We start from the raw sequence: 19,169 nt of genomic DNA, 5'->3' as shown, positions 1-19,169 counted from the left end.
TTTGATTCATAAAATGCAAAGATATACATTTATATGACTGACACCCTGAAGTCCTAAGTTTGTACTCTGTCTTCATGCAAACAAAATTTCCATGGAAGTCATGGAATGTAAAAACCTTCCATACCAGTGTTGTGTCTTCTACTCAATTTCCACTGGTGTAATGGACTCCACAAGGAACAAGACAATGGTGAGAGAAAGAGAGAGAGAGAGAGAGAGAGATATTTCTCTTTTGCAATGAACAGCATTGTATTTAATTGAATTAAATCATAGTGAAATAAAATTATCTGTTGTTACTACTTCTGAATTCAACTGTTTTATATCAGTTATATTGTAATATATCTTCCTTCTCCATATGCCACAATAATTTCAGTAACAAAACCATTTACTCTAGAGAGAGAATGAATTCAATTTGAATATTTCAAATAAGCAGATTCAGTTTGGGTAGGATTTTTTTTATTATTATTTTCCCTTCAACTTGCTCTTGGGGTTTGCCTGGTTAGACTAGAGATAAATCTTTTCTTTTTCTGTTTTTTCCCCATGAGTTGAACTTGAGAGACAATTGAGCACAGCCCATTACTTTTACAGACCCTAGTGTCTAAGCCACAGTACACAAAGAGATGTGACTTTTAAACATCTGCCACTTGATTAGATTAAAGACTAAGCCCAAACTGCGCTAGAATGAAGATTCAAACACATTTCAGTAACTCTTGAAAATGAAAGAACCTTGCAAAACAATGTATAATTATTAGCAGTAAATGACTGGTGACAACAAAAACTATGAGAAATTAACCATTCTTACACTGAGGTATGCATAGAAAGCTTTTCAAATAGGACACAGTACCTTATAGGAGACTAACCATCTTATTCATAAATATGACACTAACTAAAACTCACATACATATTCATGATGAACCTAAATAAAGCTGAAGATTTGAAGATAAGACAGTTATTGTCAGAATGAGGTAAGGCTTTTATAAGCACTTTTCAGATCTTCAATGTTCATGTGTGACAGATTGCTATACAGGAAGAAAAAAAGAGGGAAATTAGGAAATTATTATATAACATGTAAACAAATAAAGGCCAGAGGGCTGAAAATGGTAATCTGTATCCAATAAACAGAAGTAAAAATAAAAGGTAAAATGCATCCTTCTGAACTGGAGATCTAAAAGATTGAACAGTGGGATTCAGGGAAACGCTTTTTCTGTACAAAGATGGCAATAGATTGGCATGCAGCGCACTATAGCAGCACAATGATAAACATTTTTATTAAGACTAATATTTGAAATGAAAATTCACATGGTACACATGTGTAAGAGGGAAGGAGAGACCCTAACCCTGCTGCCAGACTAGCAAAAAGAAGGAATAGGGGCAAGTAGACTCTTTTAAAGTTAAAAGTAAACATTTTGCTTTTTAAAGTAACACAACACATACCGTACATAATCAGTGTTGACCTAGATTTAGGTGTGCAAGTTTACACACCAGCTCATAATCATCACTAGCACTTTTGGATATCATTCACTAAATATATGCAAACCTATACATGGTGTGGTCAACCTTCTCCCTTGGATATTGCAATCTAGGCCCAACCCTTGGACTGTGCATGGGCTACACCTGGAAGTGAAGGTCAGGAGCAAAGGTGTTCATCTGTTCACTATCCTGTACCTAATGTTCCTGATGTATTCAGGACTGTCTTCCTATGCTGTGCCATACCTACCAAAGGTTGCTTTAACCTATGCCAGGCTGCAATGGTCCTGAGTGACTGAAACAGACAAGGAGTAGGACAGCACAAGAGTCTATTTGCCACTACTCCTACTTTCACACATACAGAATGGGAAGCGATGGTCTGGGAAGGAGTACAGCAGAAAGGGATCTAGGGGTTATAGTGGACCACAAGTTAAATATGAGTCAGTAGTGTGATGCTGTTGCAAAGAAAGCAAACATGATTCTGGGTTGTTTGAACAGGTGTGTTATGACCAAGACATGATAAGTCATTCTTCCGCTCTACTCTGCGCTGGTTAGGCCTCAATTGGAGTATTGTGTCCAGTTCTGGGCACCACATTTCAAGAAAGATGTGGAAAAAGAGAAGAGCAACGAGAATGATTAAAGGTCTAGAGAACATGACCTATGAGGGAAGGCTGAAGGAATTGTGTTTGTTTAGTTTAGAAAAGAGAAGATTGAGGGGGGACATGATAGCAGTTTGCAGATATCAAAAAGGGTGTCATAAGGAGGAGGGAGAAAACTTGTACATCTTGGCCTCTGAGGATAGAACAAGAAGCAATGGGCTTAAACTGCAGCAAGGGAGGTTTAGGTTGGACATTAGGAAAAAGTTCCTAAATGTCAGGGTGGTCAAACACTGGAATAAATTGCCCAGGGAGGTTGTGGAATCCCTATCTCTGGAGATACTTAAGAGTAGGTTAGATAAATGTCAATCAGGGATGGTCTAGACTGTATTTGGTCCTGCCATAAGGGCAGGGGACTGGACTCGATGACCTCTCGAGGTCCCTTCCAGTCCTAGTATTCTATGATTCTATGATTCTCTTTGCTATGCTGGCAGCAGGGCTTGGGTCTCTCCAAATGGCTCTACCTCATGCAGTGTGAAGTGGCCACACCATCTGACTCCTTGTCTTTCTAGATACAGGAATTTCTTTTTGCATACTACACATGTTAGCATCTACGACTGGCCCCATACATCTACTGCCATTTCTGTTTTGTTCTTTGATAAGCAGGGAATAATAACATTGGAGTAGCCAACATTAACCTTCCTAAGAACGTCTCATGATATCACTGTACCAATAGGCACGAGGGTCAATCGATACTGACCCCTGTGATGTGATGTGAGTGTTAACCTTCGTAAACCAAACCCTGCTCAGCGGACTAGGACCAGGAAATCAAGTACATTTTGTCATCACCACACCAGTGTTCCCACTTAGGGTGTGTCTAGACTACATGGCACCGTCAACGGAGCCATGTAAATTAGTGTACTCAGCATAGTCAAAGAAGCGGGGATTTAAACAATCCCCGCTTCATTAAAATAAAAATGGCTGCTGTGCTGTGCTGTGCTGTGCTGACGATCAACTGATCTGGCACAGCACGGCAGTCTAGACGTGGTGCGGTCGACAAAAGAAGCCTTTGTCGACCATTCCGGTAAACCTCATTTTACTAGGCATACCGGAGCAGTCAACAAAGAAGCCTTCCCTTGTCAACCATGCCGCGTCTAGACTGCCACGCTGTGCTGGATCAGCTGATCGTCGGCACAGCGCAGCGGCCATTTTTATTTTAATGAAGCAGGGATCCCCGCTTCTTTGATTATGCTGAGTACACTAATTTACATGTCTCTGTCGACGGCGCCATGTAGTCTAGACACACCCATACAGTGCATATTTATGGAGGATCACCCTTATGAATTTCTCCAACATTGGCAGAGGATGAGCTTATCAAATATGAATACCCTCAACAAGCTGCTGCTTTTTCTTCAATAGGCTAGAGAGGGGCCCAAACCAACTGCACTCTCTCAATGCCATCTCTGAACATTCATGAACTTTGGAATTTGTCTGATAATCACAAACTTTAGTTCATTCCGAAGGCAGACCCAGGCTAATTTTCTCTAATCTCACACAGGTTACTTACACATTATTTTCTTCATTTAGAGTGGGCTGTGCTCAAGCACATAGCTCCAACATAATATAGAATATGATTATGTTAATTCAAGCTAATGCACTTTTCATAGACTCATAGAACATTAGAACTGAAAGGGACCTCGAGAGATCTAGTCCAGTCCCCTGCCCTCATGGCAGCACCAAGCACCATCTAGATCATCCCTCATAAATGTCTATCCAATCTGCTCTTAAATATCTCCAGTGATGGAGTTTCCACAACCTCCCTAGGCAATTTATTCCAGTGTTTAACCACCCTGACAGTTTGGAAGTTTTTCCTAATGTCCAACCTAAACCTCCCTTGCTGCAATTTAAGCCCATTGCTTCTTGTCCTATCATCAGAGGCCAAGAAGAACAATTCCCCCGCCCCCCACTTCTCCCTGTGACGCCCTTTTAGATACCTGAAAACCACTATCATGTCCCCTCTCAGTCTTCTCTTTTCCTTCAGCCTTCCCTCATAGTTAATGTTCTCTAGACCTTTAATAATGTTTGTTCTTCTTCTCCGGACCTTCTCCAATTTCTCCACATCTTTCTTGAAATGTGGTGCCCAGCACTAGACACAGTACTCCAACTGAGGCCTAATCAGTGCAGAATAGAGCGGAAGAATGACTTCTTCTGTCTTGCTCACAACACTCCCGTTAATGCATCCCAGAAGCATGTTTGCTTTTTTGCAACAGTGTTGACTCATATTTAGCTTGTGGTCCACTATGACCTCTAGATCTCTTTTTGCAATACGCCTTTCTAGACAGTCACTTCCCATTCTGTATGTGTGAAACAGAATGTTCCTTCCTAAGTGGAACACTTTGAATTTGTCCTTATTAAACTTCATCCTATTTACCTCAGACCGTTTCTCTAGTTTGTCCAGTTTTATGACATACCTCAACAGATTGGACCTAACAATTGTTCAGAAGGCCTCACCCGCTGATTGTCCGGCTGACAACATATATGGGATATAGTCATGGCTGCACTATGTCAGAAAATCTCCATCAGTGAGCAGTCAATGACCCCTCCATGATGTAGGAGAGTCATGACAGTGACAGTATCTATGTCAATAAAGAGGGCTTGACAAATTATGGAAACCCTACTCACCAGACAAAAAAGGGACTCGCCACCCTCCTCCCCAAAAAGTGTTTTTTAATGGCATAAATTCCTAATAAGAATAAGAACAGTATAAAGTCATTTTATATAGAGACTGGGCCAAACAGAATGTTCTGTGGGGCCCACGATGGAGTAAAATTTTAGCACCCCGTTGGTGAATTTCACCTCCAAAATGACTGGGAGCTACCCAGAGTCCATAGATGTTATGAGGAGAAAATGTAGCTCTCCTGAAATCACTGGTACTGGCTATTTATTTCAAAGGATTTGAAAATAAGATTTTGAAATATAAAAAAATATATTTTTAATATATCCTCTGCTACTGCAGCACATTATTATCAACTAGTCAAACCCTAGTATTTCATCATCTAAAGCATCCTACAGCTAAATTTTCTAATCTGCTCCAGAGTTTAAAGTAATATAATAAAATAATAATAATAATAATAAAATACATAAATAAATAAAATAATAATAAATAATAATAAAAGTTTGTGCTCCAGTTTTCTGTTTTGTGCTCTAGTTTTCTGTTTTGTAGTTATTAAAAGCATCTCAATTCTTAGATAGATGCTGACATATGAGAAATAGTGTCTTGGAAAGTGTTAGGTTCATCATATTTTAAGAACTAATACCTGAGGTCATGTTAATCAGTTTCTGATATATATAGTTTTCACAGGGCACTTCAGGGAAGAAAATTTTGGGCATGAATAATAATGAAAAGGCTATGAACTACATTCTTCATGTATACCTAAATATGAACATTACCAAAATATTTTACCATGCTGCTTTAAATACAAAATAATAATTTTCCTCTTTCAATGAAATTTAACACTTTTTTCCCCAGCAAACAACTTCAAAATTATTAATTTTGTGGCTATTTTTTAAAATGAGAGCTAGCCTGAGCTAGATGACTGCATGATAAGTGCCCTGAAACTTCAAGAAAAGGCACTAAATTTTTCACAGCATTTGTGTTTCATTTTCAGGGTAGTAAAAATATGGTGCCCTTTTAATAATGAATAATAGAGTTCCCTCTTTGATTTACATGCATGGATTAAATGTCATGTTTGAAAAGTTGCTGTTTTATTCATATTGGATTTCCCTCAAGTAAAACAAAATGGTAGCCAGCTACTGTTGCAGTATTGCTACATTTCTACATTGATACATAAATATTAACTGCTTGATATACTCTTTAAACTCTAGAGAAGTGTGAATTGTTCTGTCAGCAACTGCAAGCTTTATACACATACAAACTGATTTGGGGTGATCAAATGTTCCAGGTACACAGGAAGTTGGAGACAGAAGTACACCTTCACTACTGTCTTGTAGAGTTAATACATTTTCACTAAAGTACAAAGTCTGGAATATTGGAAAAAAATTCTACCACAGTCTCCTGCTCAACTGAGACACGGTTAAAGGTAATTTTGGTGGACAAATACCAATACAATGGCTTTCCCTTTCTCCATCATGTATAAAATCAGTGCTTGTGAAAGGTACTGGATTTACAGCCTCAGAGACTTCAATCCATTGTAATTAATGAATGGTTATTATTGAAGAGGCTACTTGGCAGAACTCTGCTATATTTACTCTAATTATTATTAGGATTGCTTGAAAAATTTTCATCTAATCATGTTTTTCAATAGAAAAGTAGGTTTCTGATTAAACAAAAGAAAATATGGAAAGTGTTTGCTCCTCACTGAAAATGTTGACTTTTCATAAAAAAAATAAAATCCACAACAGTGAAAAATGTTGGCTGAAAATAACAACATTTAAGCCATGTCTACATACAGTCCAGAATTAACACGTTAATTTTTTTAACGCATTAAACACAGGCTTTAATGCTGTGTTGCCCCTCTGAAGTGCTGCTGGGGCACTTCAAAGGTGCAGGACAACCTTGACCCTGGGATCAACTGGGGACCTCCCCAGCTGACCCCAGGCTCCACTGCCCCCTTGAAACATGCAGAGGCTGCGTTTCAGAGGGCCAGCCACCTCACAACTGAGCTGGGGATCAGCTGTGTGGCAGCTGCCCCTTAGAAACACCGCCTCCACATGTTTCAAAGGGGCAGTAGAGCCCAGGGTAAGCTGGGGACTCCCCAGCTGATCCCAAACTCCGTGCCATGTTTCCTCAGAAAATTGGGAGGGGCTAGGGTGCAGGAGTGGAGAGGGGTTGCAACTGGGGGGAAAGGGAGCTGCAGGCTTGGATCGCCAGCAATGGCTCCCCGATTTTGGGAGGAGCTCCAAGCTTTGGGAGCTGCATCCAGGCAATCTGGGGGGTGTGGGGAGAGAGGGCTTCATCCAAACTGCGCCATAGGTTCCCCACCACTGCCTTACACTATGTAATCTGTGTTTACTATTAGGTAACCAGATGTCCGCATGCTATCCTTTCCCCCTACAATTAACGTCTAGCAGAAATTGTTAAAAAAGAATCAAGCCTTTTATTCATGGGGGGAAATAGAGGGAGTATTACTCCACTACTAGACATTGCAGGAGAAAAGTGAGTTTTTAATTTTTCAAAAAAGTTAATATTTCAAAGATGGGCCAATTTTTGTTCCATTGAGTCAAAGAGACTTTGACCTTGAAATCAGAGGGAGCAGGATGTGACCTGTACTATAAGGTTAGCAAACAAACTGAAATAAATAGCTATTAAATACAGATTTAAACAGCAATTTTAAGAAAAATATTATTAAGGCTGTCAATTGACATTCATTAATACCTGCATTTAACACAGTCCAGTTAAGCTACGCAGTTTGAGCTATGTCAACTGCATAGCTTAAATCGAAATAGCTTAACTTGGCTTTTGGCTTTTGAAGAACATCCTTTCTTTGACTTCCCTTATTCCTCATAAAATGAGGGTTACCAGGAGTTGGAGTAAGAAGTCCTTGAGTTCTCTATTATTTCAAAATAATGGGTTGCATGTAGACATGCTCTTTGTTATTTCGGAATTATGTCAGTTATTCTGAAATAATGCCACTCGGGGACATAGCCTCATAGTCCTAGCAGAATTCAGAAAGTGTGCAGAGGCACACCAAGATTTTAAAAAATGTTAAATAACTGAACTTTTTCTTTTAACCTGAGACTAAGTGAAATTCACTTTATAATTCAAGTAAAAGTTCAGAAAACCTCTTATTTCATCCCAATCAATTTGTTCAATCCCAATATCATATATATAGTAGCCCAGTGTCTTTGAGTCTGTAACGCTGACATACACGGCCATGCCCCCTGGCCATGTACATCAGTGCCCCTCCCCCCTTCCCGTACCGCCGGGTCCCAGCTGAGCGGCGCTCGTGCTGCGCCGCTCAGCTGTGCCCCGGCAGGAGGTGAAGGGGGTGGGGAACTGACGTATACATCCAAGAGGTGTGGCCGTGTACATCACCGCCTCTCCCTTCCCCTCCCACTGTGGTGCTGAGTGCTGCGCCCCTCAGCCGGGCCACCAGGGGAGCCAGCAGCGCAAGGGGCTGTTTGGGCTCCCCTGCGGTGGGAGGGGAAGAGGGGAGTGGGGCGGTGATGTACACGGCCCTGCCCCCTGGCCGTGCATGTCACCGCCCCACCCCCCTCCCTCACGGCAGCCCGGCTGAGCAGGCAGCACTCAGCTGAGCACCACGGCGGGATGGAAAGGGGAAGGGGGGAGGCGGGAAGAGACGGAGGGGAGAGAGAGGCAGGAGGAGGAGGAGAAGAGAAAGGGAGAGTAAGAGTCAGGAGAGGGAGAAGAGAAAGAAAGAGACGGAGAGAGAGGCAGGAGGCGGAAGAGAGCTGAGAGAGAGAGGGGGAGGCAGTAGGAAGAGAGAGAAACAGAGCGAGAGCGCTCAGGAGAGAAGACCTGAAAATCCCATCTTATGATGGGCTAATTGGCTAGTTAACCAATAAAAGACTAAACTGAAATACTTGCAAGTTCCTAAAAAATCATGGCCTACACACAAGTTACCCTCCCATCATGCATTTGAAACATTTACCTCAACCAGCATTGTAAACAGCCATCAGGATCCATAATCACATTTTATAAATGTGTGAGACATTACTTAAAAATAAAATCAGATTCATGTGATAGTCTGATGCTACTAACATTCAAAGTGAAGTAAAGGGTCATGGGGGGGATCTGGAATTAAAAAGGAGGACAGTGAATGAGGGGGGAAGAGTGGAACTGGCAAGCTCAAGCAAAGAACATTGATTAATGAACAAAAAAAGATTTCTGAAAGGTCAGGTGTGCAAGTCAGACTGCCCTGAGGCAGATCTAACTTACATGACCAGCACTTTCTGTATGCAGCAGGTAACCCATGCTGACAACAACTTTGTCAACATTACAGGGTTATTATTTTTGGAAGGATCTAGTGTTCTGGAACAATTTTGCTAATACGTTAGTTAAAACCAAGTTTTGTTCAATACCAAGCGTTCGTGTGTTATTTTTCACCTTCTTTATATACTTCTATCATTATTGTGGACAATGAAAACAAAGCATTACTTTACATGTGTAAGTTTTTGTATTACCCTTCTATATCACAGGACAGCAACTTGGTACATCATGTTGTCCTGAACCACACACAGTTTGTCTCTACTCAGCAAGTCAATACTAAAATTGACAATATTTACATAAAGAGATTTTTGTGGTAGTAGTCTATTTTTGAAGGCTGAACTTTATTCTCTCATTTTACACTGTATACATCTTAAGGGTATCTTTTGAACTATAAGTGTGCAGAGATACCAGAAGGAAATAATGCAAATCCAGCAATTTTTAGGGTAATAACATACAACACTTTTCCAATCTATTATACAATGATGAAGGCTTCTTCACAGACAAATAATTAAACCAAGCCCCCAATCTAAATGAACTTCAGTGGGAGATAAACACCTGTAAATTAGGCTTTGTCTACACTACCAAGTTTTGTCACCAAAAACTGCCTTTTAGTGACAAAACAATAAGAATGCACACACTGCAATGAGAATTTGTCAGTAATAATGCCCAATTTGGGTGACAAAAAACTTCCATCCCTATGAGAGACTTTTTTCTGTCCCACTCCCTTTATTGTAGACAAAGAGCCAATGTCAGCTCTGCTCTTGGTTTTGTTGACAAAACTGGCTTCTGCAAATATCCCACAATGCCTGCCCCAGTCCCCATGCTCAGCTTTGATTCTTTACTGCCCTGCAGGCATGTGTTCCTCCCCTTTCAAACCTCCAGGAAGTATCTGACAGTTAAGTGTGCTGCTCCATTTAAGGAACAAAGAGCAAATCATTGGACTTTTCCTGTTTTTCCCTGCTCTAGGAACACAGCGGCAGGCAGACCACTGCTGCAGGAGGAGGGGCACAGACCCTGTGCTGCTTTGACATTTCTCAGAATGGAGACCTCACAGAGCTACTCATGATGCTGCTCCTAGAAACTGAAGAGGCTGAGGGAGAACTCAGAGGGAATCTCAAGATGTGCAGGGATCAGTTCTGCTTTCCCACTTCACTGCACTGTGGGATATGAATCCACAGTGCACTGTTCACACTGTATGGTGGATACACTCATGATGATGCCCTTAGTGTGGACATGATCTGTTGACTGACGGAGCAAGTGTGAACACCTTCAGGTGATTTTTGTTTTGTTAATCTTTGGGTGTCGACATAAGTTTTGTGAACTAAACTTGGTAATGTAGACATAGCTTTAGGGTGTAATTGGTTTGAGAATAATGGAGAAGGTGGCAATGAGTGCACATTATTAATTACTGATAGAAGAACGTGATAACAAATGCTTCACAGAAAAAGTTAAAAGTAGGTAAAATTGACCAAAGGAGCATATATAGACTAATAATTCATCCTTAGACAGTTGTTAAGGGGCTGGTATTAAGAACTCGCCTTTGTCTGAAAGGAAACTCGGGGTATGTCTACACTACCCCGCTAGTTCGAACTAGCGGGGTAATGTAGGCATACCGCACTTGCAAATGAAGCCCGGGATTTGAATTTCCCGGGCTTCATTTGCATAAGCGGGGAGCCGCCATTTTTAAATCCCCGCTGCTTCGAACCCCGTGCAGCGCGGCTACACGGGGCTTGAACTAGGTAGTTCGGACTAGGGTGCCTATTCCGAACTACCGGTACACCTCATTTCACGAGGAATAACGGTAGTTCGGAATAGGAACCTAGTCCGAACTACCTAGTTCGAGCCCCGTGTAGCCGCGCTGCACGGGGTTCGAAGCAGCGGGGATTTAAAAATGGCGGCTCCCCGCTTATGCAAATGAAGCCCGGGAAATTCAAATCCCGGGCTTCATTTGCAAGTGCGGTATGCCTACATTTCCCTCCTAGTTCGAACTAGGAGGGTAGTGTAGACATACCCTCATAAAGAAACCATCTCCAGCGGGTACTAGTTACAGCTAACCCTGTCTGAGGAGTTCCTTTGTATTGCTGAGCAGCTAGACAAATGAAGTGTTAACAGTTACCTGAAATAGTTTGGTGATTGATATTAAGAACAATCAGAGATGTGTAATTCTGAAAACCAGAATTCCTAGTGTCGAGCAGAACAAAGGAAGAGACACAATGCTAAAAACAAGAGGCATTTAATCATATCAGTACACTTTTCTCTTTGTAAACAAGAACTCTAGCTACAAGTGTAGATAAACGAAACAGGGAATCTGTGTATATTGCAAAATAAATAAGACTAGGAAATATCCTGAATTCCCATATCCCTAACTTTTCTTCCAATGAGAAAAATGACCATGCCAAAGCACCCCAAACTGCTATTGCCTGACCCACCCAAACAACATGATCAAGAATAAATATTTGGGGATTTTATGCTTATGAGATCCCAGCTATCACACCTGTCTCCAGTCATGTGCAGATATTTTTAAAAAGGTAAGTAAGACTGAATAGACAGAGATAGGTAGGAGGTATTTGGATTCCTGCATACGAGTATCAACCCAAACTGAATGTCAGCTGGCCACTCCTATCCTCTGGTGTCTCTGGCAGTGGCTATATTCTCTCCCCTGATGTTTTTTTCTCAAGGCTGAACCTAGCTGGGGTTTTCTTCGTGGAATTGGGAATATTTTTTCCCCCAATAGGCACAGGAGAGAGGGACTAGCAGCCCAATGTAGATGATATTCCCTCATTTTTCCTTGTTGGGGATAACACAATGGTTCCAGGGATCATCCCTTTCCCTTCATTTAGGGTGGGAGACACAGCTGGGCCATGGGAGAAGAGCAGTGGTCTTCCAGTGATGGGTCCAGGCTGGTGAGGCAGTTTGTAAGGAAGAATGTGGCAACCATATAATTCAGAGTTTTGCAGCCAAAGACAGGAATTGATCAGTGTTCGTATAGATATGTCTTTTTTTTTAATTAACAGATTATTCAAAAGAAGTATCATTTGAGGTATCAGAGGTGATAGCATGAGCATGCAGAGCCTGCACAAGGGTAGTCTATAAATTGATTTATTTAACAGTTCATGTGCACTTTTTAAGGTAGAACATCTATGCACTGCACTCCTCAATTTGGAGAGTTCCTTTCGCAGTTAAAAGAGGAACCCTACATTTACATTTCAAACCCATTGTCCAAAGGTGCACCCATATCCACATAAGTTGAATGTATAGCCTTTAGCACAACTGGCCAGCTATAGCAAAAGAAGCATTCATCAACATTTGTTCAATTTAAAATGGCTATTCTGTTTGGTGATTTTCATGCCCTTCTATTCAGGGCCTGGGTAAATAGCAGTTTTCTTCATATGCATGGCTTTTCTTTATACCGGAATCCACATTCACATCAGGTATCCATTATTTATTGTGTGCTAATTACTATTTCCAATCAAAAAGCAGAAAATATAATTTGAGGAATGTCTACACAACAGGGCTAATTGCGTAGCTTAAATCGAAATAGCTTATTTCGACTTTTGGCGCTGTCTACACAACAATTATTTCAAAATAGAGCCCTCTTCCCCTGACTTCCCTTACTCCTCATACAGGGTATGTCTAGACTGCAAGGCTATTTTGGGATACCAGAGGTATTGAGAAATAGCTACCTTGCATCCAAGGAACTATTTCAAAATAATTGTCGAAATAACAGACGTGCTATTTCAGCATCCCTGTTTCACAAGGAATAAGGGATGTCTTGAAATAGTGCTTTATTTCAAAATATGGCACTGTGTAGATGCGCCAAATTTCAATAGCCTATTTCAAAATAAAATCTAAAGAAGATACGCAATTTGCATTGCGTATCTTATTTTGATTTTAGAGTTCAATCTAGACGTAGCCACAATGAGGTTTACTGAAGTTGGAGTAGGAAGCCTGTTATTTCAAATTTATTTAAAAATAACAGGCTTGATGTGTAGACACACACTACGTTATTTCAGAATAACTGATGTTCCTCCGAAATAACGTTTCTGTGTAGACATAGCCGTAGTGACCAATCTCAGACCTTAAATAGCCAGCAGTTTAAGTGGACCATTCAAAACCATGTATAGCTTAAAAACTGAACATAAATACTACTTAATTGTTAGCTCCTTGGAGTAGGACCATTTTTTGTTCTGTTTTTGTATAGTGCTAGCACAATGGAATCTGAGCCCATGGCTAGAGACCCTCAGTACTACCACAATGCATATAAAAAAGAAGTAGTAATGCTATTATTATTCCCAGAACAGTTCAGAACAATGAACACATTTGCTAAAATCAGCATCAATTCCCAAACAGTATAACTGCCTATGTTTGTCAGATAATTTATTTGCAGCCAATGATTCAACCCGTTTTAGACATTAGACACAAAGCTGAGCAACTGACACACAGCAATCCTGCCACGCACAGCATGCTTAGGAAAGAAAATATGTGTGCCTTAGTCACAAAAGACAGAATAGAGCCTCAAGTGTTTGGTCTTATTCCAAAATAATCCAAATGCTGCTTTTTTGGCAAATGGGGGTCAATGAAGCTAAAAACTCACAGAAGGATTTGAGCATTCATGTGTTTATATACACCCACTCATTCATTTATTATTCTAAAGCTATTTTACCCAAATCAAATTACATAGCTGACAAGCTGCATAGATAAGAAAGAATAAAAGTAAAATCTAAAATTAGCTGACAGTGTTACATGATATAGTATATTATATATTTGGCACTTTTAGAGTGAGTGATGCATGTTACCTGGGGGAGATTGCACCTTAAAATATTAAATAAATTATGAACATCGCTGCATGTATTAAGTATATAAGCCTGAGGGAAAAAGAATAGAGGTGTTTTACCTATCAAAGCAAAGAAAGCATATATAAGAAGTGCTGCTTACTGTATGAACACTTTGGTCAAAACAAATGTCCACATCATAGAAGTTTCCATCATGGCTGACTGGCAATGTTGTTCCAGCCCACTGTTGTTCCTCCAGTTCGGACCACTTAAGTAAACTACCCCCTAGACGACTGAGCAAAGAGACCTTGATGATGTAGCTGCCCTGGGGAATTTTGTCTTTGGCACCTCTTAGGCATCTTAGTTGGATCTGAAGGGGCTGAGTTGTTTTGGACTGGGCAACCTAAGAAAAAGACTATGTTATTGAATTAGGTAGGAAGCAGAGTTTGACTGTTTTGAGAATGAATTCCTCCAAAAATGACCACCAAAAAGTAGACAGTTCTTTTTACTTGACCTGTAATTATCTGTCATTAGCAATGACAATAAAGGAAGACAAGCAATATGTAATTAAGGTGTCAAAAGGCAAACATGTGGATTGCATGGAAATATTTTTTTAAAGTCAGCAGGTTTTTTAAAGCATGGTGTGTTAATGAAGTGTGACACTAGAAACTGTTAGTCTGCAATAATAAGGTAGAATTCACAAGAAATCAACACCTCTAAAAATACAGCATGCCTTTTAAGACAACTATGATAGGTGACATGATGATCAGGCTGCAGGCACACAGTGAGAAACATGGCAACCAATGTTTTTATATTCATTATAAGTCTTACCAAGGCTATCAGTGCTGTATAACACCTGGACTATCATTTCATCTTCTTATAATATACTCTTTGATTATTATTCTAAGTGCAACATGTGTGAAGTTTAATAATCACTTCCCACGGGCACCTTTATTCCAGGTCCAGACAAAAGGAAACATCTGCTGTTTGCTGTTGACAAGATGTTGTCTACATTGCAGAATATTTAGTATGGAGTAATGTTTCACTATATTTTTGAAAAACTCTTTCAAAAGTTATTCTCAATGCTCAGCATAAATAGCAGAAGTTGGCATTATAAAATTGATATTGGTAAGATCCTTAGATGTTTGACTTGAGTAAGAATACAGATTCAGAACCATCTAAGAATATCCCTTGCACTATGCCATCAAATATTTAATTTTGCATAAAGGTCAAGGGCCTTAATTTTGTTTTAGGACAATGACACACCATTTCTGTAATAATTGAAACGTGTTATTCCAAATAAACTTAGGTATTTTTCAGAGAATCCATTTTATGGGAAAATTTTATTAAAGGACTCTTTTGTTCATTTAATTTAATTTAAAACCATGATCCATGGCATATTTTATGATCAAATGGCTAACTTGACTATTAAGTCTAGCAGTCTCCGAGTCCAAACCTATAGTACCTAATAATCCCTTTAATCCTGCTTTGGATTTATTTTGAAAGTGATAACATATTTCCATATAGATAGAATGCTCCTGGAATTAAATTAAGCAGTTAAATAAACAGTTGAAGTTGTTAAACTTCTTTTGTGTTTTCAATACAAACCATACTTAACAACTAATCTGAATGACAATTATTTGCAGTTTAATTAGAAAATCTTAATTAACAATGAAGATTTAACCTTAATATTTTTGGTTTCTGAATAATATATATAAAAAAATTAACATCATGTGAATAAATAAGACAATCTTTTTTAAACCTCAAGGCAGGATTACTGATGCAGGCAGGCTTAGTTATTAAACACATTCTAAATTAAACGCCTCTATGAATTTTATACTGAAATATATTTTGATAGTTTTGCATGCCAAATGTGACATTTTGTATTTTAGATTCATCTTCTGCTGTAATTTTGAAAATGTCATACAAACAAAGATTTTGTCATTTACCAATGGAATTACTATGCATGGCCGGTTAGCCATCTCTTTTCTGGCTCTTCTGGTTGTTTCAAGTCAGCAAGCCATAAAAAATCTTTATCTCTCTGAAACACAGCAATTTGGAAGATAATCGAATAGTGACTGGGGGGCACAAATGCCAGTCTGAGGAATTATACCACAATCTCTCTTGCATTTACAACCTCCCTCAAAGCGAGTGTCAGTCGAGTAGGAAAAGGAGATAGAAGATCCATCACATCTCAGGCCTGTCTCATTTGCATGGTGGCATAGCTGCCTCATCTCCTACTGAAAGACTTTACTTGGCCAGTGCTGACAAACTGTTTTGAAGAACTCTAGCTATGCCCAAATGATTCATAGTTAATAGCTTTAGACATCCTATTTAAGCGTATGGTTACTTCTGCTGGAAAGCATATTTTTAAACCTGCTAAATCCTATCCTCCACATTTATAACAAAAATTCATGCAAGAGACTCAATATACTGTCATTTAGCAATTTACATTAGGAAAAAGAGAACTCATGGAGAACCTCACCTTCCAGCAAAGTCTTGCTGCTCCATTTGATTCATTATTCACTTCTGCGAGGTTACCAAATTTGGTTATAATTTCCTGTTTGCAGGCATTCTGTACTACTTTCAAGGACTGACTTTCTATTCTGTATAAGATACAAAGTGGGAAGGGGGGTGAAAAAAGAAAACAACTACAATACTTAAGTGGAAAGGGTTTGCCTTTGGAAGTACATCGCAATTTGGTGTTTTCCTCAAGTATATTACAAGCCTTGCTGGGGAGCAAAATAAATAATAAACAAAAAAGGGAATTGTTTTATGCATAACAATGGCTAGGCTTTGAAAACTGGTGGCAGAAAAATGTATTCACATTTTTAATAGCACAACTACTATATGTAAGGCTGCATCACAGTTTCACATAGAAGCATCTGGAGTTTCACTCCCAAAATATGAGCAAAAATTACAGATCTGACAGTAACCAGACTTGAACCAAAGCTTAAGTTCTGCATTACCAATAACAAAATACCAAAAATAAAATAGAATAATGATATCTCTACTAACATTTTAAAGGCTAGATCCTGTAATAAATTGTAATAGCCATACAGAAATCAATGGAGACATGCTGATTTACACCCTCTGAGAGTTTGGCATTTTGTGCTTACAATTTATCTTGTGTGGGGGGTAAATATATATATTTATTTTAAGAACAGGCCTGTTTTGTGGTAGTGCAAAGCAAATGCACCCCAAAGGGAGCTTGAGGCATTTTATTTCAGAGAGACAGAAGGCATCCTGAAGCACACCAACACACAGGAGACATGCACACACTAATACGCTAACTCACACAGGGTATGTCTACACTACCCCGCTAGTTCGAACTAGCGGGGTAATGTATGCATACCGCACTTGCTAATGAAGCCCGGGATTTGAATTTCCCGGGCTTCATTAGCATAAGCGGGGAGCCGCCATTTTTAAATCCCCGCTGCTTCGAACCCCGTGTAGCGCGGCTACACGAGGCTCGAACTAGGTAGTTCGGACTAGGGTCCTATTCCGAACTACCGTTACTCCTCGTGAAACGAGGTGTACCGGTAGTTCGGAATAGGCACCCTAGTCCGAACTACCTAGTTCGAGCCCCGTGTAGCCGCGCTACACGGGGTTCGAAGCAGCGGGGATTTAAAAATGGCGGCTCCCCGCTTATGCTAATGAAGCCCGGGAAATTCAAATCCCGGGCTTCATTAGCAAGTGCGGTATGCATACATTACCCTCCTAGTTCGAACTAGGAGGGTAGTGTAGACATACCCCCAGGTACTATTCTTCCTCACACAGGTAGCCAGCCAATGCATGACGGTTGAGTCAGAACAAAGTAATGAGGGAGTGATCTCTGTCATTCTGGGTATAAAATTCTGCCCAGCCCTTATGTGGGCTACACAGTTGTGGGGGGCTTGTTAGTCCCTTTCCCTTCCCAGGTAGTAGCATAAGGCTCAGACTGCATTTGATCCTAAGTACAAACCTCAGAATTTATTCTAATTCATTCAAATGGCTGAATCACCTATCCAACATACATGTTTAAAAGTCTCGGAGGGGTAGCTGTGATAGACTGTAAATTTTAAAAAATGAGTAGTCCTGTAACACCTTAGGGTACGTCTACACAGCAACATTATTTCAAAATAACTAGCATTATTTGGAAATAACTTAGTCGACATCTACACAGCAGGCAGTTATTTCAAAATAATGTCGAAATACTGTCAAGCTGGAGACTTCTTACTCCGACTCCTGTAACTCTCATTGTACGAGGAGTAAGGGAAGTCAGAGGAAGAGTGCTCTCTTTAGAAATAAGTGCTGTGTAGACTTGCCCAATTTCGAAATAAGCTGTTTCGAAATAAGCTACACAATTGACATAGCTCGATTTGCGTAGCTTATTTCAAGTTAAGCCCTACTGTGTAAACACACCCTTAAACTACATCTAGACTGAAAGCCTCTTTTGAAAGAGGCTTTTTTGAAAGATACTTTCGAAAAAGCTTCTTTTGAAAAAGAGCATCTAGACTACAATCTGTACTTTTGAAAAAGCAAGCTGCTTTTTCAAAAGGGAGCACCCAGGCAGTTTGGATGCTCTCTTTCAAAAAAGCACAGTTTGCATTACATAGCGCCTTTTTTCAAAAGAGCACTTCTGAAAAAAGGCGTTATTCCTCGTGAAATGAGGAGTACCGCCATTGAAAGAAAAGCCGCGTTCTTTCGATTTGATTTTGAAAGAACACAGATGTAGTCTAGATACAGGTGAAGTTTTTTTGAAAAAAGGCTACTTTTTTCAAAAAAACCCTGCAGTCTAGACACAACCTTAGAGACTAACAACATATATAGTATCATAAGCTTTTGTGGGCACATATTTTTTTTTAAGTCTGTGGTTTTTTTGTTAGTCTCTGAAATGCTACTGGATTACTCTCTTTTTTTTTACATTTTTATCCAACATACAGTAGAACCTCAGAGTCATGAATACCTCAGTAACGTATTAACTAGCCAATCCCCACCTCTATTAGAAATGGAAGTATGCAAAACAGCAAAGCTTTCCTTCCCACAAAAAAACCAAATGCAGTACAGTGCTGTGTTAAATGTAAACTACTAAAATAAAGAGAAATATTTAAAAAAGCTTTAACAAGGACAGTAAACTGTTTCTGTGCTTGTTTAAGATTTTTGTCTACATAATAAAGTTTCAAAGCTGCACTAAGTCAATGTTCAGCTGTAAACTTCTGAAAGAACAACCCTAACTTTGTGTTCATAATTACAAACATTTCAGAGTTACAAACAACCTCCATTCACAAAGTGCTCATAACTCAGAGGTCCTGCCGCAATGCTATTTTAATGCAATGGTCAGGGTGCAACATATTTATAAAACTACACTCTCAATTTATTAAAATG

At 39.7% G+C, this 19,169-nt stretch overlaps 1 protein-coding gene across 1 annotated transcript in view; it reads right to left on the bottom strand.

Annotated features, from left to right (window-relative positions):
• Positions 1 to 19,169, bottom strand: part of LOC102458814 (uncharacterized) — a 492,720-nt gene that overhangs the window by 160,232 nt on the left and 313,319 nt on the right. Inside the window, exons 12-13 of the mRNA XM_075919824.1 lie at positions 16,288 to 16,408; positions 13,966 to 14,205 (exon numbers count right to left, since the gene is read on the bottom strand). Of these exons, the coding sequence (XP_075775939.1) occupies positions 13,966 to 14,205; positions 16,288 to 16,408 (361 nt within the window). The remainder of the gene's footprint in view (positions 1 to 13,965; positions 14,206 to 16,287; positions 16,409 to 19,169) is intronic.

Source organism: Pelodiscus sinensis, chromosome 2, assembly GCF_049634645.1.
Source record: "Pelodiscus sinensis isolate JC-2024 chromosome 2, ASM4963464v1, whole genome shotgun sequence".
Lineage (NCBI taxonomy): Eukaryota > Metazoa > Chordata > Testudines > Trionychidae > Pelodiscus > Pelodiscus sinensis.
Note: the sequence above shows the minus strand (reverse complement) of the source record. Positions and strands in the feature narration are given on the sequence as shown.